This window comes from Apiospora marii (genome assembly GCF_038362585.1).
Source record: "Apiospora marii strain CBS 49790 chromosome Unknown utg000006l_segment0_segment0, whole genome shotgun sequence".
NCBI lineage: Eukaryota > Fungi > Ascomycota > Sordariomycetes > Amphisphaeriales > Apiosporaceae > Apiospora > Apiospora marii.
Window position 1 is genome coordinate 1,624,329 of NW_027117378.1, and position 21,686 is coordinate 1,646,014.

The following is a 21,686-nucleotide window of genomic DNA, read 5'->3' on the forward strand; positions in this document are numbered from 1 at the left end:
ATGTTTATGCTGATGAGACCCGAGTTACACCACCAACCCTAACCCAAATCCCAAAGGTTCGAAACTACACACATCGACAATGATGACACTCACCTTCGTCCTAGGGACCGGCGCACTCGCCGCCATTGGCTACACCCTCCTGTGGTGCATCTACAGCCGGACCCTGCACCCCCTCCACAAAGTCCCCGGTCCCTTCTGGCCGTCCATCACCCGTCTATGGCTGACGCACGCCGCCTGGCGGGGGGACCTGGACGTGGTGCAGCGGGCGCTGCATAAGCGGTACGGGCCGCTCGTGCGCATCGCGCCGGACGAGGTCGCCTGCGCGGACCCCGACGCCATCCGCAAGATCTACAGCACGACGGCGTCCCTGAACAAGTCGGACTTCTACCACATCTGGGACGCCGGCGCCTTCTCCAGTATCCCAATGGGTTCGCCATCGTCGACGAGCGACTGCACGCCGAGCGCAGGCGCATTGTCAGCGGCGTGTATAGTATGTCGACGGTCTTGACTCTGGAGCCGTACATTGACGACTGCAGCCGCTTTTTCGTCAAGCGCCTGATTGAGCGTACCAGACCTGACCAGGCGGTTGATCTCGGAGAGTGGTTTCTCTGGTGAGTCTTACAATGTCTCTTCTATATATAAGCAAAGTCTATTGGCTGTGACATGAGTGTTAACAATAAGATGCACCCGCTAGGTATGCCTACGATCTCATCGCCGAGCTCTTCTTCGGGCGCTCGCTCGGCTTCATTGAGAACCGAGGCGACCAGGGCGCCTTCCTCGAGTCGCTCGAGTTCATGCTGCCGGTGATGACCACGGCCGCGGTGTCCACGCCGCTGGCCCGCGGGCTGATCATGAGCTTGTTCATGCTCAGCTCCACCGCGCGCAAGGGGCTGAAAGGGATGAACCGCATCATCGAAACGGCGCGCACGAGCGTGGACGAAAGGGCCTCTGCTGCTGCCGCGTCATCCGGGACGCGAGATAGGAAGGATCTTTTGCATAATCTGCTCGCCATTGTCCATTCCAAAGGAAGTGATGTGGACTTTGGTGTCGAGGACGTCAAGAACGAGGCCTTTGCTGCTCTGTACGTTGATGCTCGCATTCTATTATTACTCACTTATCATTGCACTGACACGTTTACTTGTTTCAGGACAGCTGGTGCAGATGCCACCATGATAGAGATACAAGCTGTTTTCTATTACCTAGCCAAGGATCGTGCTGCATATGCGCAAGTTCGAAAAGAGGTTGACCAGGCCGCGGAAAGCGGACAGCTATCCGAATATCCCAGCTACTCGGAAGTGATGCAGCTCCCACTCGTCAAAGCCACCATCAAAGAGGCCCTGCGGCTACACTCTGGGGTGGGCTTCACCATGCCTCGGGTCGTGGGCCAGGGCGGCATCGAACTGGCAGGGATGCACATCCCGCCCGGATACAAAGTGGGCATCAACCCGGCCGTCGTTGGACGGGACGAGGGCGTGTACGGCCCGGATGCCGATACTTTTCGACCCGAGCGGTGGATCGAGCGCACCGACCCCATCATGAACCGGTGTAACGACCTGGTGTTTGGGGCCGGTACTAGGACCTGCATTGGGAAGCAGGTGAGTTATATTCGAACCGCAAGGGTGAAGATGGGCACTAACAGTTTTGCAGATTGCTCTTAGCGAGATATACAAGTTCGTACCACTGATGATCCGCAAGTTTGATTTCGAACTGGTGGACTCCAGTAAAGATTGGACGACACATGACTACTTTTTCAACAAGCAGAGCGGTGTTAAGGTCAAGGTCAAGGTAAGGGGTCTATGAGCCTGCTTTTGAAACCAGCATAATGCATTGCATGTCTTCTCTTTCGGGTGCCCATCTGTTCGGGTGATGAACTAGCTGGGCGAGACGAAGTAGTTCAGGGGTTGGAGCCGACAACAGGTTGGCCGGGATAACAGATGACTTCAGAGTTTTTTAAAAACAAATTATCGTTCAATCCGCTTGAACCAATGTATATACAAACCCAAGACTATTATGTATCTATTTCCCATTGTTAGAGACGAAGAACAATCTGTGTTCTTTGCCAGGAAATTATTCGCGAAGTCGACCCTGAGTTCTTTTTGGTCGGGTCACACCGGAATCCGCGGAAAGAAGGGCGAGTGATACGGCTTATCACTGCGTTGCTTACACCATAACTTGATATCCCCTACGGCTCCCGGCACGCAAGCCCTCCTTAATTTCACGGATAAATCGATAGGGGTGTAGGAATATCTATAATGGTTCGTTGATCAGTTGCAGCTTGTCGGGAGAATAAAGAAATCATGATCACTGAAACTAGTTCTGCTTGCTGAGTCACTAGAGAGCCTTGCGTACTTGTAACACAGAATACGAATACGGGTTTCTTTCTCGTTCTCCCACTTATTTCTATGCGCATTCTCTCCACTCTAAGCCCCTCCCAGTTTCTCATCTTCTTGGTTACTGGCGCCAAACCCCCCTGAATTCCCGTTCTAGGTTCTAATTATGTGGATGCGGAGTACTAGTATACTCACTCACTCACTCACTCTACGTTGACCGTGGCCCCCGACTCCAACAGCAACTTGACCGCGACCTCGCTTCCCGCGCTCACCGAGACGGACAGCGGCGTCTCCCCGTCTTTATTCTGCCGGTTCAGCAACGACAGGTCCCCGACGCAGGCCTTCAAGAGCCGCTTCAGGATCCGGGGGCGATCGTGCATCACGGCCCAGTGCAGGGCCGACCCGTGGGCGTTGTCGACATGGCCTATCCCGGCCCCGTGCGACAGCAACAGCTCGACTACGTCTTCGTGGCCGCCCACGATCGCGTACAGAAGAGGCGTCAGGCCCAGGTGGTCTTTCGAGTTGCACTCGGCGTTGTGCTCGAGAAGCAGCCGGACCACCTTGCTGTTCCCTGTCTGTACGGCTCTATGCAGCACCGTTTGCCCTCCCTGTGCCTTGCCGCCGTGGTCGGTGTTCTTAACAGGGTCGCTGGGGTTCGTTGTTGTGTGTGGATGGTGTCCTCGGCACTCTTCCGCCACAGAGGGAGGGACAGCAACCGTGGTGGCGTCACCAAGCGAAGCCGTGTCCTTCAGTGCAGTTGTCCAGAAGTCATCCATGCTGCCCTTGCCCAACCCGAACCCGCTGCTTTCGTTGGGGTCCAGGAACAGATCCCAATCGATGACCGCATCCGGTCTGTTCTCTTCGTCTTGGCCTATCGAGGATGGCCGGCGACTGGGGTACATGGTACTGGGTGGCGTCAAGGCGCCCGTAGTTCTGGGGCTGCCTTCGTCCGGTACATCCGAGTTGCTGTTGGGTTGAGCATTGGAATTGTCTTGCTCCGGGACAGACTTTCTCTGACGATGTTTCTCTGCAACATCAAAGCGAAGAGGGAAAAAGTCAGTAGTGTCTCCTTTGGTAGCAGGAGGTGGGATAAAGGGTCCGTTGTGACTTACGCCGGAAACGCTGCTGTGCCCGCCGATTCTGCTCGCGCCGGCGGTTGGCCGCCGACTCCTTCTCCCGCGCGGAGCTGGATTCTTCTGTCGAGGTTGGGAACCCGCAGGAAGCACATAACATTATGATAACAAAGAGGGAGAGCAAAGGTATGCCAAGCACCGCTACGTAACCGTAGAAAGATTTGGAATACCACGAAAGAGATGTAATGATTGTGAAACGACCTGGTTGACATACGGTTGATAACCTTTGGGCCGTTGCCTGCTGGAAGGCCACAAAAGCGAGCCCGTCGAGGAGGATATACCCGACGAAGGGGCTGCTCGTATCGTATAACAAACCAGACGAAGATACCGGACAAGGTTTATGATTCTAATATAGGACCTCCCACGCAGGTTTGGAACGCTGCGGGGTGTCGCAAAAGTCACAACACCGGCCACGCTCCCAAGAGGACTATGACGCCACCAAGACACTATCGCATATCTGGTCGGTAATATGCCGGGAAAAACACTAATCCTAGAGCCCGCGAATCGCTTTGATGCCCCAAAACGGCTATATCAGGTCACGACCGCCTATAGCACGGGAAACAGGTTGCGAGTTTTGCCCGCTTTAACTTTGGCCCAACTCTGGTTCAATGCCCTCCATTTCGACCCGGTCAGCCATGCGCAGGGTCGAGACGATCCAAACATGCCAGAAACAAACACCTGGTATTCGTCACCACAGCAGCACCCCCTCGCCAATCGCGGTCGCTGATTGGCCCGCGGCTTTGTCTTACTCATACTTGTATTGCTGACGGCAGGTGAATCCTGGCCAACCCGAGCGTTCCGTTCCGTATGAGGGCCAGCGTAAAACATAAGACGTGGCAATTGCGCGGGATGTTAGATAAGATGGGACGAGGGAAAAATGCAATGGAGGGAGGGAAGGGGGTGATACTTGGTGTATGCATGCGCATTCCGTATGACACAGCGTGGATCCACCTTGCCGCGACGGCTATCGCTGGTTGTTGTGCTGTCACATAGCTCGGCATGACACGGGACATCCGCCCGCCCGTGCCAGATGGCGCATCAGTGGCGCGATGCCGAGTCCGTTGTCAGATTCGAGTGGGTTAGCGTCCCTTCCTTCAGGCCTTCCCCTCCTCGCGGCAATGCTTGGCTCCTGTGGCACGGCGGTTCCTGGGCGTCAGCCGTGTGCAAGCCCCGTGCGTCGATCATGCCCCCGTTTAGATTAAGTGCTGAGCAGGCGCCGACCGGCCGAGAGACAACTAGGCCCGAGACAGGCAATGGGCGTGCAGTAGCTGGAGCTGTCGTGTAACGGGACTACGGGATGCGGATCCTGATGCACCACCGAGGGTGTCCGGTCCCCCAACCTGGACGCTGATTCGTGGGGTGATGACTGTCCTGCCATCCTTCTCGTGTTTGGTGCATTTGGACTGTGGTGTAAAAGACGAAGACCAATAGCAAGCCCGCACAGACCAAGACAGATTTGTTATAATACAGTTACTGTATCGTAATCTTCGAAACCAAACACTTCGTTCGAAGTAAGCAGAAATAATCCTAGGTAAGTAAGCACAATAATCCATAATGCTGACTGATGCATTTCCCGACTACTGTTGTCTGGATTTCATCCCTCGTGATGTCACTCAACGCTCTGGCAGTGGCTCAATAAGAACGTCACCTCCGCAATAGTCTGAACTGGTGTAGCACATGACCCGATTGCATCTGAAACACTTAGTAGCACATACTGATCTCGTCATATCACTCGAAAACAAAATGTCTATTCCTCAATCCTGTACTGTACTCGTAGCGGGCGGTGGCCCTGGAGGCTCCTATACCGCCGCTGCCCTCGCGCGGGAAGGCGTTGATGTCGTCTTGCTTGAAGCAGATAGTCACCCTCGGTATGTATCCACGTACCAGGTCATATAGACTTACCTACCTAACCAATAGCCGCCGGCAGATACCACATTGGCGAGAGTCTGCTGCCGTCCATGAGGTACTTGCTGCGTTTTATCGATCTCGAGGACGCTTTCGAGCAACATGGCTTCCAAAAGAAGGTGAGTGAGCCCTGAAGCGCACACATCCCTGTTTGTCAGTCCTCATAAGCCAACCTCCGAAATCAGCTTGGTGCATTCTTCAAGCTCAATGCAAAGAGTGCCGGATGTAAGTGCCCCTTAGCCACGTGGATCCATGCAATTCTAAAAGGACGAACACCGCAGACACCGATTTCATCCGGGCCAACGGCCCCCATGGCTATTCCTGGAACGTGGTCAGATCCGAGTCGGACGAGATCCTGTTCCGGCACGCCGGCAAGAGCGGCGCCAAGACCTTCGAGAACGTCTCGTTGAAGTCGGTCAACTTCGAGCCGTACCAACACGATGAGTTCTCGGGCGAAAACAAGCTGGCCAACCCCGGAAAGCCCGTGTCGGCAAACTGGGCCACGAAAGACGGCCGCTCCGGCACCATATCGTTCGACTACATCGTGGATGCCACGGGCCGGGCGGGCATCATTTCGACCAAGTACCTCAAGAACCGCAAGTTCAACGAAAGCTTCAAGAACATCGCCATGTGGGGCTATTACAGCGGCAATATCCCGCCGAGCCCGGGAACTGACCGGGAAAACCAGCCCATATCCGAAGGGATGAGAGGTGAGTCGACGACTTTCATGGCATTTATGACAGGCAGTAGTAGAGTCTTCTATGCGTTCCGCTAACCAAGCAATCGTGTATACAAAAAGACGGATCCGGTTGGGTATGGATGCTGCCTCTCCACAACGGCACGGTATCCATCGGCGCCGTAGTCCGAAAGGACATCTTCCAAGCCAAGAAGAAGGCCCTCCCGGAGGGGATGACCGAGACCGAGACCCTGGCGAGTCTGGTGGCGCTCTGTCCGACGATATCCTCGTACCTGGCCCCGGCCAAGCTGGCGTCGGGCGTCCGGCAGGCCGCCGACTACTCCTACAGCGCCACCGCGTACGCCGGCCCCAACTTCCGCATCGTGGGCGACGCCGGGTGCTTCATCGACCCCTTCTTCTCGTCGGGCCACCACCTGGCCCTGTCGAGCGCCCTGGCGGCGGCGACGTCCATCAACGCCCGCCTGCGGGGCGACTGCGACGAGCCCGCCGCGGCCAAGTGGTTCGCCAAAAAGGTCGACGAGGGCTACACCCTGTTCCTGGTCGTCGTCATGGCCGCCCTCAAGCAGATCCGCATGCAGGAGAAGCCGATCCTGTCGGACCTGGACGAGGACGGCTTCGACCGGGCCTTCAACGTGTTGCGGCCCGTCATCCAGGGCGCGGCCGACGAGGAGACGGCGCCCGAGGGGAAGGGGAAGCAGGAGTCCATCACCGATACCATCGACATGTGCCTCCATGCCCTCAACGACCTGCACGACACGGAGCTGCAGGGCAAGCTGACCAACATCGTGGAGGCGAACGGCACGGCCGCGCAGGCGGATCTGCTCGGGCAGCTGTCGCCCGAGGACACGGCGGCGCTGCAGCGGATGAAGACGATGCACTCCATCCTCCCCATGGGCGGGCTCGAGGACTTCCACAACCGGAAGATTGACGGGCTGACGGCGCGACTGGAGCGTGGTAATCTTGGGCTGGTTGCCTACGCCTGAGACACAGACAACGACTGAGCAAAGAGGGGTGGGTACCTTGGACGGTTTCAACAACATTGGCGATTTTATTTCCCTTTTGTCCATCACTGCGGCTGCGTACAATAAGAAGATTCTGCAAAGACCTCGCGTATTGAAAAGCTATTTGGATAACAAGTCTAGATGACATTACCTAAACTTTTGCTTTTGTATTTAATGCAACTCAAATCCAATTGTATTAGACTGGAAGTGAGAATAAGCTACCCTTGGGAACAAAAAGGGGCAATTAACTTTCAAATAAGTGGGCACCCATTGTATCCTCAACTCCGACAACCAGGAGCTCCGAGATCCGTGTACCCTGAACTCCGAGCTCTGTACCAGCAACTCCGAACTCCGCATACCACCAACTCCGAACCCAATAGTACAGAACTTATGCACCAGAAATCTGTGATGATAGGATGCAGACTATATCACCTGAAAACGAACTACGCATCGATATATAAATTTCTCGGAGATAGTAGATTCATGCTTTCTTCACTTGACCTGGCTTGACAAGACAAGCCCACAGATGGATATGACTAAGCATGTATGGAATGCTCCCTAACCAGAGGTTCTTGTCTGCCGCAAAATATCGTGATATCATTGCAAGAGTCTCAGTTGCTCGCAGTTCTGACAAGCACCAAACGCTTTCCGCTCTGCACGATGTCGTTGGGGGAAACAAGCACCTTCTCGACCGTGGACCCGGCAAGTCTGCCATCGACTGTGACATTGATCTCCATCTTCATGGCCTCGAGTATGGCAATAGCTTGTCCTTTCTCTAGCACCTGTCCCTCCTGTGCCAAGACCTTCCACACATTGGCGTTGACGGGGGCTTCGATCACTTCGATTTCAGGGTCTGTTACTTGTTAGAACACTCCTCATGCAGGTCTAACACCTTCTTGAAACTCACCATTCAGAAGCGCCTCGACGTTGTCCACCGAAATACCCTTGGCCTGTTTCTCCTCGTCCCACTTGGCCAGCAATTCCTTCTCCAACCGCACCATCCTGTCGGCGCACTCCTTCTGCCGCCTCCTCATGACCGCGACCTCGTCCCGTGTGTGGTCCAGGAGCTCGTTGTGCGCTTTCATGTCGAAGGTGGCGTCCTCCTCGACCTTGTACCGGTACCGCCCCGACTTGAAAAGGGCCATCTGCCGGTCATACTCGCGCTCGTCGACCTCCTCGAAGGTGATGACATCCATATCCTCGAACATCCAGGGCCGCTCCTGCGAGAAACCCTCCTTGTAGCCCAGCGTATCGACCCCGGGGATCGTCAGCCCCGCCATCATGTATCCCCCGGGCGACTCAACCGGGTAGATTGCGAGACATGATCCGCCCCACGAGATCGTCCCCTCAGGCGTCCAGGTACGGCTCGGGTTCATCTTGGGCGCATTGAGCCTATGCCGGGGATCCGCGGGCAGGCATTCCGGCAGCGCCATGAAGAACCCGACACCCACGCACACGAACTCCGCCTCGAGCCACAGTTTCCGGAACTCGGCGCAGGTGAGTCCGTTATTCTCCGCGACGAACCGGAACGTATCGGGCAGGTAACTGGCGTAAGGCCGCTGGTTCGCCATGTAGCGCTCCGTGCACTCGGCCAGCTTGGGGTGCGTGAAAGTCAGGGGCAACGTGAAGCGGCGGCTCGGCACGTGCGCGGAGCGGAGGTCGCCCAGGTCGGCCTCCAGTGACACGAGGTACTCCAGGAGCCCTGCGCGCGGCACGGCGAGGCCGTTGTAGTAGATCATCATGGAGTTGCCGATGCAGACCGTGTTGTAGATCCCCTCGCCCGTCGCGGAGAAGCGGATGGCGCCCGTCCCGGCTTCGAGCTTGCGTTTGAGCGCTGTGGTGCGGCACTTGTGGTTGATGTCGAAGCTGCCATGCCCGTAATCGACGAGGAGGTAGTCATCGCCGCCTTGACGGTACGAGACGCGCGGGCGGGTTTCTGTCTCTTCCAGGACCATCAGGAGGGCAGGCTCCGGCTTGTCTCCCATGGAACTGTGGAGTACACCATTCTCCAGCGGTCTTACAACGGCGCCTAGATCGCTACCGTCAGACTCGCCACCCGGAACCTCCAGGCGCTTCGCGACTGCCGCGACGAACTCCTCCTGAGCCCTGCGTGCACTGAGCGCCTCGTCCAATGACACGGGTCGAAACCTGACCTTGTCACCAGACCGAAGTTGTCCAACCTTCCAGTAGTCCGCCTTGATCACAGTAAATGGGCATACAAATCCGCCGAAGTCCGGACAGTCGTTCGGAAGCAGAACGGGCTCGTCGCCGGTAAAGTTGATACCGCCCATGGGGTAGCCATACTCGATGACATTGCTCGGGTGAGCACCACCGTCGCCGCCGTCAGTCCGTGCCCACTTCGGCCGCGGCCCGATGAGCCGTATGCCACCGCGAGCGGCATTGTGCGATATTTCCCAGGCGGTGCTGTAGAACATATCAAAGTCCTCCGGGGCCAGGTAGTCTTCGGAATAGGGTCCGTGCATGACCTGAAGCTCCCAGCAGTCGTGGGCGTAGTTGGGCACCAGGTCTGCCGGGACGGACACCGAGGCACCAGAAGCGTGTTCGGCCAGCTCGGAAGGGATTTGGTCGACGATCTTCAAGAGATCACCGGCGCGGATGGGCCGACCTTGGTACCCGCCAACCAAGGTCATCGGCACTGTTGCTTTAGAGCCGAACCACTCGGCCACGTTGAGGAAACCCCCATACACTGCCAAGTACGATCTGCACCCAGCCCCCGACAGCGTCTTCCCGATCGTGAGGCGCTGTCCGGCAGATATCTTGACTCTGGTCCACATTGGGAAATCATCGCCGTCTAGGGTCGCTGACATGGCTGCGCCGGCGAGCGCCACAATGGCGTCGCCCAAGAACAGGAGATCGGGACCAGACAGGGTTATTTCAAGGCCCTCTACTCCGAGGGGATTTCCGACCAACGCATTGGATAGCTGAAAAGCTACCGGGTCCATGGGACCCCCGTGACCGAACCCCTTTCCGATGGTCGGCCGACCCGGGTGGTCTTGCACCAGGGTATACGCCCCACCGGCCAGGACATCAATTGCGGCCGGGCGGAAGTCGAAAGTCGAGAGAAACTGCGTTATCGTCTCGCCCGCCTGTACCTTCGGGTCAAGCAGCACCGCCTGCAAGAAGTCCAAATTTGTTGGTGGTCCGCAAATGACAGTCTTAGACAGGACCTCTTGAAGACCCACCAAGGCTTTCCGCCGCGTTGGGCTATGGTGGATAATTTTGGCCAATAACGGGTCTGTGGGTTCACATCAGCTCTCTGTTGTACACCAAGAATGGCATTCGCTTACCGTAATGTGGGCTGACCGTTATACCGGCTCGTACCCAAGTGTCCAGCCGCGTCCCCAGAAGCTGATGCCACTCTACTTTCTGGAGCAGACCCGGGGACGGAGCGTATCCTTTGGCAGGGTTTTCGGCATAGACCCGGACCTCAAGAGCATGGCCCTTTGGCTCTTTCCCTGCCTCTGCCAGTCCATCCATCTCCTCGGAAGACAAACCCCCTCGACCGCCAAGGACGGCATCTGCTTGCCGAAGCATCAACGCGACGAGGTCGGCTCCGTACACCATCTCGGTCACTCCATGCTCTACCTGCAGCCGCGTATTCGTCTCTAGGAAGAAAAAGTCTCCCGTCGAATCATCAACCAGAAACTCCAGCGTGCCCGCGCTGGCGTACTGCACCGACTCAGCCAGAGCCACGGCGGCCGCAGCCAGACTCCGCCTTAGCTCCGGCTTCCTCTGCGCCACAAAGGGGCTCGGACACTCTTCGATGACCTTCTGGTGCCGCCGCTGGATACTGCACTCGCGCTCCCCGAGCGCCGCCACCCGACCGCGACCGTCGCCGAAGACCTGCACCTCGATGTGATGCGCCGCTGGGAAATACTTCTCGAGAAACACGCCGGAGTCGTGGAACAGAGCTTCCCCGCGCGACTGCACCGTCTCGAACGCGGCCCGCAGCTCGGACTCGTTCGCGCACGTCTGCAAGCCCATACCGCCGCCGCCGGCCGTAGATTTCAGCATAACTGGGTAGCCGCCGGGGAGCTCCCCAGCTACGAAGCGACAGGCGTCGTCGGCGTTACGCAGCAGCCCTTTACTTCCGGGGACGACGGGCACCCCCGCTTGCGTAGCTAGCGTCCGCGCCGTGTGTTTGAGGCCGAACTGCTCGATGCTCTCCGGGCTAGGGCCGACGAAGTGTAGCCCCGCGGCGGCCACATCTCGTGCAAACCCGGCGTTCTCCGACAGAAAGCCATAGCCCGGGATGATGGCTTGGGCGCCCGCGGCAAGCGCGACTTTGATGATTTGTTCGCCGTCTAGGTACGCCTGGGTCGCGGGCCCGTCCAGCAGATGCGCCTCGTCCGCGTCGGCGACATGCTGCGAAGCCGAGTCTGGCTCGGTGTAGATAGCGACGGTGCGCACGCCTAGCTCCCTGGCGGTTTTGATGGTGCGGACAGCGATCTCCCCACGATTGGCGATGAGTATTGTCTTGAGATGCTCCATATTATTCTCTTCACGTTATTTATTAAGTATGTGGCAATGGCGAGTAAACTACGTCGCACGATTGAAACACAGGAAGGATGCAGCCTAGATAAGCGATGCATCGCGCACGTCGGCGACGCGCATGATCACCAGTGCCCGTTTCTGTACATATCGTTTCGGTGCAACGGGATTGCGGGGGATCTGCACTGGATCGGCGGTGGGATATGATGCTGGTCCATGCAAGATAAGCACAATGTTGGGGTAAAAGATAAGGAGACCCTGTATACAAGCCGAGATAGGCAGCCATACGCGTGATAAGGTTCAATATTGGGGTACGCCAACTGGCATTGACGACATGTGCCGAAACGGGTTGCAGGATTTGGAGAATCTCCAAAGGTCACCTCTGATTGCCTTGGAGCTAGATTACGGCGAGCTATTGTAACCTTATTCCAACTTGCTGCGATATCGTCACATTAGACCAAGACAGAAACCACAGACTAAAGAGAGGCAAGCGATCTCACTCACCTTCTTCCAAAAGAGCACCCCTCCAGGATTCTCCATGTCACGGTCACCCATCATGGCGCCAAGAAAAGCATACATCAATGTCGATCTGGGAGAAGGATACGGCAACTACGGCTGCGGGCCCGACGAGCTGCTCATTCCCATGATCGACCACGCCAACGTGGCCTGTGGCTTCCAGTAAGTCCCAGGGTCTCGGAACAAGACATCCCATCTCAAGTGGACTGAAAATAACTGACCCGAATGAAACAGCGCCGGCGACCCCCTCCACATGCAACAAGCCGTGCGCCAGTGCAAAGAACGCGGCATCAAAATCGGCGCCCACCCGGGCCTCCCCGACGTCCAGGGCTTCGGCCGCCGCGAGATGAAGCTCAGCCCCGAGGAGCACACCGCCAACATCATCTACCAAGTCGGCGCCCTCCGGGGTTTCCTCGACGCTGGGGGGGTGGAGCTGCACCACGTCAAGCCCCACGGGATCCTGTACGGGATGATGTGCCGGGACGCCGAGGTGTGCCGGGCCGTGTACGCGGGGGTTCCGCGAGGAGTCAAAGTGTTCGGGCTCGCGGGGACGTGCCAGGAGACTGTGGCTGCGGAGATGGGGCTCGAGTTCGTGGCGGAGTTTTACGGCGATGTCAAGTACGACGACGAGGGGCGGCTGGTCATTGATCGGGTGAAGAAGCCTTGGAAGGTTGAGGACGTGAAGCGGCATGTGCGGCAGCAGCTGGAGGACTCGGCCGTTACATCGTCAGTTTCGGGCAAAGTGGTGCCGTTGCCTACAAAGGATTATGCTATCTCGGTCTGCTGCCACTCTGACTCGCCTGGCTGCGTCGATATTGTGACGGCGACGCGGGAGGTGGTAGACGAGTATAATAAGGCCAACGGCTTCTAGCCATCGACCCGTATGGTAGATCTGCAATTCTTGCAGACGAGGCTCGGGAACGCCTTGTATGTAGGTTCCAATTTAATATGTAGACTTCTCACCATGCGTAAAATTCAAACACAGCCTCCATCTATCCACAGCTCTCAGCGCGGCGAGACTCCGCTGCTTCCCTCAGCCCAGCTGTGACCGCCAAGTACACCTTCCTCGGCACCAACGGGCACACATGACCCGTACTCAGAGTATTTTGCCTACCCGGCGGCCGCGCAGTCCAGTACCCATGCGGCAGCTCGACGTCCGCCCCCGCCCCCAGAAGCAAGCCCACGATCTCGCCGTGCCCCAGCTCCATGGCCAGCTGCGCGGGCCGGCCGCAGCTGAAAAACGGCTCCTCGTGCATGGGCAACACGTCCTCCTCGTACCGCTCCCGCCGCCGGCACTCGAGCCCATGGTAGGCGAGATTGGGCTCCGCGCCGTGGGCGAGCAGGAGCCGGGCCATGGCCGCGTCGCCGCGCCAGATGGCCACCACGAGCGGCGGGTAGAAGTGCTTCGCCTGGAGCGGGGGCGCAGTCGGGCCGCCGACGTACTGGCCGTCGAGGTCGGGGTCCGCGGGCAGGGGGCGGTCGGACTCGGCGAAGTCGCAGGGGGCGCCGAGTGCGAGCAGGACGGCCGCCGTGGCGGTGTCGCCCCTTTCCGCCGCGGCGCTGAGGGCGCGGGTGCGGGAGGCGCGATCGGTGGTCTTGGGATAGAGGGCCTCGACTATGGACTGGTGGCCCCTGTACGCGGCGCGGCGTAGGGCGGGGCCGCGGGTCTCCCAGATGCTGTAGTTGGCGTCGGCGCCGCCTGGGTCCAGGAGGAGCTGGACTAGGTCGAGTCGATTGTGCTCCACGGCCCATTCCAGGGGCGTCAGAAAGATCTTTTGCCTCGTGGCAGGGACGATGGGCGTCTCGGGGAGGTCGGTGTACTTCAATATAGGATGGTTCAATTCGACGCCGTAGGCGAGCAACTGCGAGAAAACCCCAGCGCTGTACCCGAACCTCAGACCATACGCGAGGGCTTCCAGTAAGTCTCCCTCGCTGGGCGGAGGGTTGTTGGCGGCTGAACTGGGTGGCGACGGTCTCCTCCATCCAATATACGACGGATCTTCGGGATCAAGATAGGCCAGACGACTCTCGGTGGTAAGCCGATTCTTGAAGTGAAATCTTCGAAGTTCTGCGTCCCAATCCACGTCCCAATTATCGTCTTGAGCGAGGTCCCCATCTGGTTTTGATGTTTCGTCTTCCACCTCGCTCCGGATGCGGCCTATTTCCTCCCAGAAGGTGAGAGAGGGACCCCAACTGAACTCTTCGTACAAGAATCCCCGAGATAACTGTCGTCGCACACCGGTCCATTGGTACCTGTCGTCGAAGATTTGTCTGCGTTTCCCAGGCTCTACCTTGAGAATTGCTGGGATGCCGAGCGGCGCAGGGCGGTAAAGACTGGTCTTCTTCAGCGGAACCTCATCCCAGTCCACACCGTGGAAGAACGGGTGGGATTTGATGCCAGTGATCCCTTCAATTCCCAGGAAACTCTCAGAGCTATCACTAAGCATACGTTGGATGAAGTCTCGAGCCGAGGCGGGCAGCCCCTCCGGCAAACGTATGTTTGGTTCGTGCCAGGCCAGCATGCCGTCGAGAATAGGGGGCAACCCAGTGATCATCTCACAGACAAGAGTCCCAAGCTCCCGCCAGTCTCCTATGGTAGTTGGCCTGATAGCGTGATCATCTTTCGGGGCTGGTGACTCTTGTCTTTTCGCGACGATGTTGTCACTCCTGGCGCGCTGATTCAGTTGATGGAGGCCAGGGCTGCAGATACTGATGTGACCAGACGGGTCGATCAAGATATCCTCGGGTCTCAAAGACGCAACGATCCGCTTTTCCAGCAAGTACTCTAGAACGCAAACAAGCTCAGCGGCGAACAAAGTCGTCCTTTCGACATCAAAACGACGCTCTCTCTGGAGGCGGCTCAACAAGTGTCCGCCGTCTGCCATGCGTGAAAGAAGATGCACCTTCCCAAGGGACTTCAGCTCGAACGCGAGTGGTGCAATGAAGGGATGACTGAGTTGGGCGATTTTGGATCCTTGATGAGCCGCGTCTTCTGCGTAGGTTGTCATGGCGTATTGCTGGTTCGACCCTCTGTCAAAGGCTTCCTTCTCGAGGTGAACGGAATCTTCGCAGCCATATTCCTCTCGCACATGCCACGAATAGTGTTCTAGGGGCGGTGTCTCCTGTTCAACCCATGAAATCTTGAGTCGTATCCCTGCCCAGCCACCGTCAAGATCAACCCTTTGTTTAGACCCTGGATGGGTAGTCCATCTTTCCGTAAAGGGGTTTACTCTTGCTGATCCCAGCAGTTCATGCCGAGACGGTTCGGCAGTAATTGAGGAGGTCCTCACAAATAGGCTGATTGTGACTTCGGAAGAAATGGAAGAGGAGGAGCCGACGTCAAAACGGAAGAGCCCATTCTCGTACCAAGCAGCCACACCACGATCTGACCAGAATGATGCTTCAGCAGCTCTTTGGAAGTTTTCATACTCAACAAGGACATAAGGTACCCATCGCTGGCGTACTCGCGGATCGGCTAGGTCACGAGAACCATCCTCGGCGACATGGTCTGGTAAGTACAAGCCGGAACCCCGCTTGGGCCCATTGGCAAACACAACGCGAACTTGCAGAGTCCCTGGATGCGAGCTTGCTCCGTTCGAGGAAAGGGTAACGGATGGGGTTTCATCTATTGGTTCTATCTCGCATGGTCAGTGTCTGAATGCGTATACGTTCGAGATGAAACAATAAGTAGCCGACCTGCCTTCGTTTGGCTTCATGTTGTCTAGCAATGGGGGTGCTAGCTCGACGGACTTATGCATCAGTTGAAAGTTCAATGGGGTAGGAGGCCGCATATATAACCGAGTGTTTCGAGTGTGGTTACTGTAAATTACAAATACGACCAAAGCAGGTGGGGTGTTACAATGTGTGAGTACTTATCTGTACAGGCTCCATTACAACACATGGTCTGTCCTATGTACAGAGAGGCCAATGAGCGGACACGGGTATTAAGATAATTATGCAACTATGTGACAATCGAGGAGTTCGTCTAGGCACCTTTCCATGCGGGGTACGGCCATATCCCCTGTCTTTGAAATTGTGGGTCATACCTTCTCCACCTAACGTTACGCTAAATGGGCTGTCGCCCCTACTGGCATAGCTGTTAAGGTACTTGTAGCGCCCCATGTCATTGGCACATAGTCTGGGTGAGTCAATCTCTGCCCTCCATGCTTGGCTTTGAAAAACTCCGCAAACTCCGCAATCTCTTGCTCCGTGTAGGGTGGGAAAGAGTGCAAAGCCTCTGCCTCCTTCCGTGGTGACAGTCTCGTCTCGTGCGCCGAAGTATGAGCCATCATAGTCGCCAATGAACTACTGCTAGGGCTGGCCGTGCGACGAGGCTCCATCATAGGTTGAGACTCAAGGTCTTCTTCGGTGGCGTTCCGCGACCAAATAGGTCCGCCAGCCGTGCCCTGACCCTGGCAGGAAATCTTCGGGCCCCCGGCCGAAACGATGGCGCGCTCGACGCAGCCCGCCTTGATGAAGATGTCGAGGGTGAAATAGGCACGCGCGTCTTCGTCCGAGGTGGCCTCTTTGAAGTGCCATCCTGCTAGGCTGGCACAGCCTGACTCCTGCTTGCGAAGCTCGTCGCCCCAATCGTCGGTCGCCCAGCCTTCGATGTTGTGAATGTAAAAGGTGTAAAACCAGACGTTGTCCCAGAAGTCGCAGTCTGCCTTGGGGGTTGGCTTGGGCGGTGGAGCTGGCGGAGCAGTGGTTGGTGGCGGGGGCTTCGCAGTTGTGGTGGATGTAGTCTTGTCGAGGCCGAGGAGGCTGCTGATTCTTCGGTTTTGTTCGTCCCAGATGGACATCAGTTCCGCCTTGGAAAGGAAACCTACGGGCAAGGCGTCCCCGCCCAGATCATCATAACCGACTATATATGAATTCTCATCAGGGTCTTCAGGATCGTCGGGGTCTTCGGGGTCATCGGGGTTGCCGTTGCCACGGCCACCCCCATGGGGATTACCAAAGATACCAGGGGGGCAGAACGGGCACGCAGAATCGCAAAAGAGTGTGCCTGTGTAAGTATGACCCGTCAGTGATTTGTATGAGGCTTGCGTGGAACACGATGAACTTACAGCTTGTACCACATCCGGGACACCCTGGTTTGGCTGTAGGTTTTGCGACTGTCCCAGACGTCCACGTAGGCTTCTTAGAGTTGAGTACAGGATCTGTTGTCCCAGGTTTGGGTGTGGTAGTGGGATGTGGGTTAGGTGTGAGAGTTATGGCAACTGGCGGCAAAGTAACTCCACCGATGACGGTGGTGCTTTGGCCCAGGGTTTGTGTTACAACTGGGGGTTTATATGTTTTAGAGCCCCATATGATAGGGATCACTGAGCTTGTAGTGGTCTCACTGGCCTTGAGTATGGATGTGGTTCCATTGGAAATTCTAGTTGATTGAGAACATGACTTAGCAATGACGAGCAGAATGAACGCTATTGATTTGTACTTACGGTGTTACTGTGATGGTGAACGGAGGCGGCTGGACGGAACTGGTCAAAATGATTGGTTCTTCGGTCGAGCTGCTTCCTATGGTCACACCCCAGACTGGGATAGCCGTGGTCGTGACTAGAATCAGTTTTCTGTTAGCAGCGTAGAGGTGAAAGGTAGTTCAGAAAGCAGCACTGACCTGGTGGAATTGTCACTACCGTAAGCCATGATATATACTCATAGGCATGGCCAGTCGATATAGACCCGTCCGGCAGGGTGCTTGTACTGGTGGTCAAACTGGAGTACGTCACGCTAGTGGTCCAAGGCGGGAAAGTGATGGTGGTCGGAGTGGCCAAGGGCATAGGGGGCCAGACAAGCGTAACCCCGGGAGGAGCGGTCACTCGTGGAGCGACCGAGTTCCAGATCTGGGGATCAATGTGGATTGTCTGATTCGAGTCGCTACCGCCCTTCTCGTCGTCATCACCAGTGTCCGATTGCAGGTCAACAGCCCAATCTGCGATGCCGAGGAAATTGATACCTGGGTACAAGGACGACCGATACGCCTTGTTCTCTTCGTCCATGTAAGCCACCCACTGCGTATCATTGAAGACGACGATGTTTGAATACGACTTCTCATCGAACATGGACTGGGCTGAGGGGGTTCTGTGCGAGGATCTGGCCTATTCCATAGTCAGAGATGTAGCCAGCCGTATCGGTGCAATGCCCCTTGAAAGCCCCCGAGTCTGGCCCTGTGTAGGTACACTGTTCAGTCCAGCAGCCCGGAGTAGACATTTCGAAGGAACGGCCATAGCTGCTGACACCGACCGCGATCATGTTGGAGGGAACGCCCGCCTTGGTAATCATCGAAAGGGAATTGATGGTTTCGGTAAGGTTCACATGGGATCGCAGACAGTTCCCCAGCCCTTGGCTGTAGGATCCACATCCATCCGAGGCGTACTTGTTGCTATAATCCCATTGGCCATGGAGGTCGTAGGTCATGTAGACCATGTAGTCAACCACGAGACTCAGAGCCTGAATGGGGAAGTGCTGCAAGTACCAGAAAGAACCTGGTGCCGTAACCGAGACTGTCTTGCCAGCCGGAATTTGCTGTTTTAGTTCATCCAATAGGAGGAAGTATCCGGTGCTATCAGCTTCAGTCCCGGCTGGGATGTCTGGAATATCTGGCTCGTCGGGGTATTCCCAATCCCAATCGATTCCATCGAGGTTGTTGTCGTCCAAGAACTTGATCACATTGGTGATGACTGTCTGGCGATTGGCTTCACTAGCCACCGCATTACGCATAATGGCGTACGTGGCCGGTTCGGCAGAGAACGACCATCCTCCAAGCGAAACGATCTTCTTGATGCCGGTCATGCCACTGAACAGCGGCATTTGGCTGTGCACGTCATTTGTGTTGATGGAAAAGTCCTCGTTCAGAGTAATGAACGAGAAGTGGATGTGGGTGTAGCGGGAGGTGTCAATGCTGGTGACAGGCATTCGCAAACACGGACGGCTCCAACTGTAAGCCTCATAGTACGCAATCTTGAAAGCCTCCGCTGGAGCACTCGAGGCAACAATGTCTGTACCGCAGTTGGAGATGCACCCGTTCTCACCGGGTGCAGACGTACCAGGTGCTCCTGTGTCAGACTTGGAAATGGTGCAAAACTCGGTGGTCGTGCCACACTGGCCCCAAGTATTGCAACAAGCATTCAAGGGGCACTGGTTCAGCGTGCTCAGGTCTGTGCCCGGCGGCGCTTTTGCCGTGCCGTTCACCTGCGGACCGCAAACAGCATTGGCGACCGTCGCGGGCATGGGTGGGAAGCCACTGCTTAGACAGATGTTGTATTCGGCAAACAACTTCACACAGCCATTCCAGCCCCAGGTGTCCTTGTTGAAGCTTTCAATCTCCTCATTGGTCAAGTCGTTGGCAGCCCCGATGGATGAGCACGAGTCACCGGCGTTAACCTTGTAAGAATGGCAGTAGCCATCAGCATCCGGCTTTGGCTTAAAATCAGGAAGGGCCCCGGCACTGCAGCAGATGTGTTGCCCGGCGTCTAACCCAGAACACAAATCTGTCCCGGGGTTGTATACTGTGAACTCGTCCGGAGTTATACCACATTCGCCTGCAAGGGACTCGCATGTGTCTCCGAAATGAACCTGGATAGCCCTGCACGTGTTGTCGCGACCCCGAAGAGTGCTAGTTGTGCGGTTGTTGATTGGAGTTGACGAGTTGGCTCTGTAGGAAGGCGCAAGATAGGAAACCTCCTCCCAATGAGCCATGCTGGTATCGGATTCCCGGCAGGTGCCGTTCTTCCATGCCTGCAACCCATGCTGAACCACATCAAAATTGCCGCTGGTGCTGGTCATGATTCCCATAGAATATCTTGAGGGTGAGCTGCTGCTGCACAATTGCACAAGAAGGGTCTCATCAATGGCACCCTTTCTCCTGATTTGGGACATCAACTTGTCAAGCGCAGAGCCCAGCACATCCTGGCCGGCAAGCCCTGCACCTGAATATGCGCCCACCACAACAGGACCGGAAGATGCAAATATGATTGTCTCATTGCACTGCAGGGCTGTTGTGGACGCGCCGGAGAAACCTCGCAATTGGTCCAGCGCCACCACAACGTCTTCCACGTGGGTAGAGCTTGATGGCCCAGAGCTGGCTAACTGCAAGGAAGTCGTTGTCTTTGCGAGCCTCGCATGGTCGAAAGCACAAGTGTATGCTGCTTGGGGATCGATTGAACTGGTCGCGTTGCTGTAGTTTGACAGGTCTGCGGTGCAAGCAGATACAGCAAATTTGGACTTGGGTGCGTCGACCGGGTTGAAAAGAGCAAAACTCAGGAGCATAGGCTGGTCACAGACTTTGTGCAGTCGGTCCAGGCTGCCGTATACGCTCCAAGTACCTGCATCAAGACCGGTGCTGCTACAGTCTGAAGGGCAGCGTTCCTTGCCTTGGAAGTGTAATTGGGAGGTGTAGTTTCCGCTTCGGACAGCTGCACGAGCGCTTTGCAGGTCTGAAGGTCTTCCACGGATAGGGCCTGTCGCCGTTTTGACAGATATTGATGCACGGAAGGCTTTCCCTGCGTCATCAGCTCGGTCATCGAGTCCTGGCGGCCATGCGAAGCCCAAACGACTGCCCAAGGAATGGCAATCGCCACTAATGGTATCCTCATTGTCGTTGATACAGGATCAAGTCAAGGTAAAACATAAGATAAACTGGTAGCAACAGAGTATTCCTATCAGGACGAAAATAGTGAGAAGGTGAAAAAACTTCTCTTCCCGTAGCCTTGACCATAGAGCTTCATAGGCAGTGCGCCTTTGATATGACTCGAATAATTCACGTATGTCACTTCGTAGCACTGGCAGGGTATCAAAGGTCCATGTATCCCGTGATATTAGCCTTGATACCTCCAGCAGGGATGCTGAGTAGAACCTTTCCCTCGGCAATACTCACGGTCAGTAACATGCTGCATTTCCTAGGGAAGTGGCCCTCCGAATCTAGAGTCTTATCCCGATCGACATTATGGCATTAGTGGGCGAACTTGAAGTCATAGTGGCACGTTGTCTGGAATCGTTCCTCCACTGGTTGACGGGTCTGATTACCTTACTGATCAGTTATCTCCCACTCTTCATTTCTAGCCGCCGGTTGGAGATCACCGGCACAGGACTGACGTGATTTGCTTGTTACCTTTGCTCCAAATGAGGAGTTGTAGCCGCGCTGTCTATGGTTCCCCAGTATCTTGCAAGGCATGTCGGCCCGTTGCTAAGCAATATCACTTACTTCTTTGGGCGTATTCGTGGAGGTCGGAGAGTCGGAATTTTTAATTCCCATGTCACCGTTTCAGTGCCACAGAACCGGTAAATTGGAAGCCAGGTCCAGACCCCTTTGAGCATGACTGTGATTGGTGGGTGGTTACATTTCATGAATCAATATCTGCAGAGTAAGTGGATCACTCGAAAACATTATCGTACCGTTATCTGCAAAGCTTTGGTCGCTTCGCCGCACACTCTATTAACGATGATACCGTTTGAAGCGCTGGATGCACCCTATTTATCCGGCCAATCGATCAGCCCTGCATACTAGATGCAGCAGAGACCGCATCGAGTGGAAAGCCATCATACACGGATAATGATTCGGGCCCCATATATGTTATACCTTGTAAATGCA

The 21,686-nt window shown here is 56.1% G+C and overlaps 8 protein-coding genes across 8 annotated transcripts; 3 read left to right on the top strand and 5 right to left on the bottom strand.

Moving 5' to 3' along the window:
- Nucleotides 1–79: 79 nt before the first annotated feature.
- PG985_010241 (uncharacterized protein) lies at nt 80–1,800 on the top strand (the record flags this gene model as incomplete). Its single annotated transcript, XM_066830009.1, has 4 exons — nt 80–490; nt 517–611; nt 695–1,595; nt 1,648–1,800. The coding sequence occupies 4 exons, from the start codon at nt 80–82 to the stop codon at nt 1,798–1,800; spliced, it is 1,560 nt and encodes a 519-aa protein (XP_066682399.1).
- Nucleotides 1,801–2,533: 733 nt separating this feature from the next.
- PG985_010242 (Ankyrin repeat-containing protein) lies at nt 2,534–3,563 on the bottom strand (the record flags this gene model as incomplete). The annotated part of the gene is made up of 2 exons (XM_066830010.1): nt 2,534–3,357; nt 3,443–3,563. The coding sequence occupies 2 exons, from the start codon at nt 3,561–3,563 to the stop codon at nt 2,534–2,536; spliced, it is 945 nt and encodes a 314-aa protein (XP_066682400.1).
- Nucleotides 3,564–5,206: 1,643 nt separating this feature from the next.
- Nucleotides 5,207–7,048, top strand: PG985_010243 (uncharacterized protein; the record flags this gene model as incomplete). The annotated part of the gene is made up of 5 exons (XM_066830011.1): nt 5,207–5,331; nt 5,391–5,487; nt 5,554–5,593; nt 5,650–6,078; nt 6,168–7,048. The coding sequence occupies 5 exons, from the start codon at nt 5,207–5,209 to the stop codon at nt 7,046–7,048; spliced, it is 1,572 nt and encodes a 523-aa protein (XP_066682401.1).
- A 629-nt stretch (nt 7,049–7,677) lies between these two features.
- Nucleotides 7,678–11,578, bottom strand: PG985_010244 (allophanate hydrolase subunit 2-domain-containing protein; the record flags this gene model as incomplete). Its single annotated transcript, XM_066830012.1, has 3 exons — nt 7,678–7,919; nt 7,974–10,322; nt 10,375–11,578. The coding sequence occupies 3 exons, from the start codon at nt 11,576–11,578 to the stop codon at nt 7,678–7,680; spliced, it is 3,795 nt and encodes a 1,264-aa protein (XP_066682402.1).
- A 556-nt stretch (nt 11,579–12,134) lies between these two features.
- Nucleotides 12,135–12,965, top strand: PG985_010245 (lactam utilization protein lamB; the record flags this gene model as incomplete). Its single annotated transcript, XM_066830013.1, has 2 exons — nt 12,135–12,256; nt 12,329–12,965. The coding sequence occupies 2 exons, from the start codon at nt 12,135–12,137 to the stop codon at nt 12,963–12,965; spliced, it is 759 nt and encodes a 252-aa protein (XP_066682403.1).
- Nucleotides 12,966–13,086: 121 nt separating this feature from the next.
- On the bottom strand, nt 13,087–15,102 carry PG985_010246 (uncharacterized protein; the record flags this gene model as incomplete). Its single annotated transcript, XM_066830014.1, has 1 exon — nt 13,087–15,102. The coding sequence occupies one exon, from the start codon at nt 15,100–15,102 to the stop codon at nt 13,087–13,089; it is 2,016 nt and encodes a 671-aa protein (XP_066682404.1).
- A 1,053-nt stretch (nt 15,103–16,155) lies between these two features.
- On the bottom strand, nt 16,156–18,096 carry PG985_010247 (uncharacterized protein; the record flags this gene model as incomplete). Its single annotated transcript, XM_066830015.1, has 2 exons — nt 16,156–17,102; nt 17,715–18,096. 2 exons carry the CDS (start codon nt 18,094–18,096, stop codon nt 16,156–16,158), a joined length of 1,329 nt encoding a protein of 442 aa, XP_066682405.1.
- Nucleotides 18,097–18,148: 52 nt separating this feature from the next.
- PG985_010248 (uncharacterized protein) lies at nt 18,149–19,882 on the bottom strand (the record flags this gene model as incomplete). The annotated part of the gene is made up of 1 exon (XM_066830016.1): nt 18,149–19,882. The coding sequence occupies one exon, from the start codon at nt 19,880–19,882 to the stop codon at nt 18,149–18,151; it is 1,734 nt and encodes a 577-aa protein (XP_066682406.1).
- Between the last annotated feature and the right edge of the window lie 1,804 nt (nt 19,883–21,686).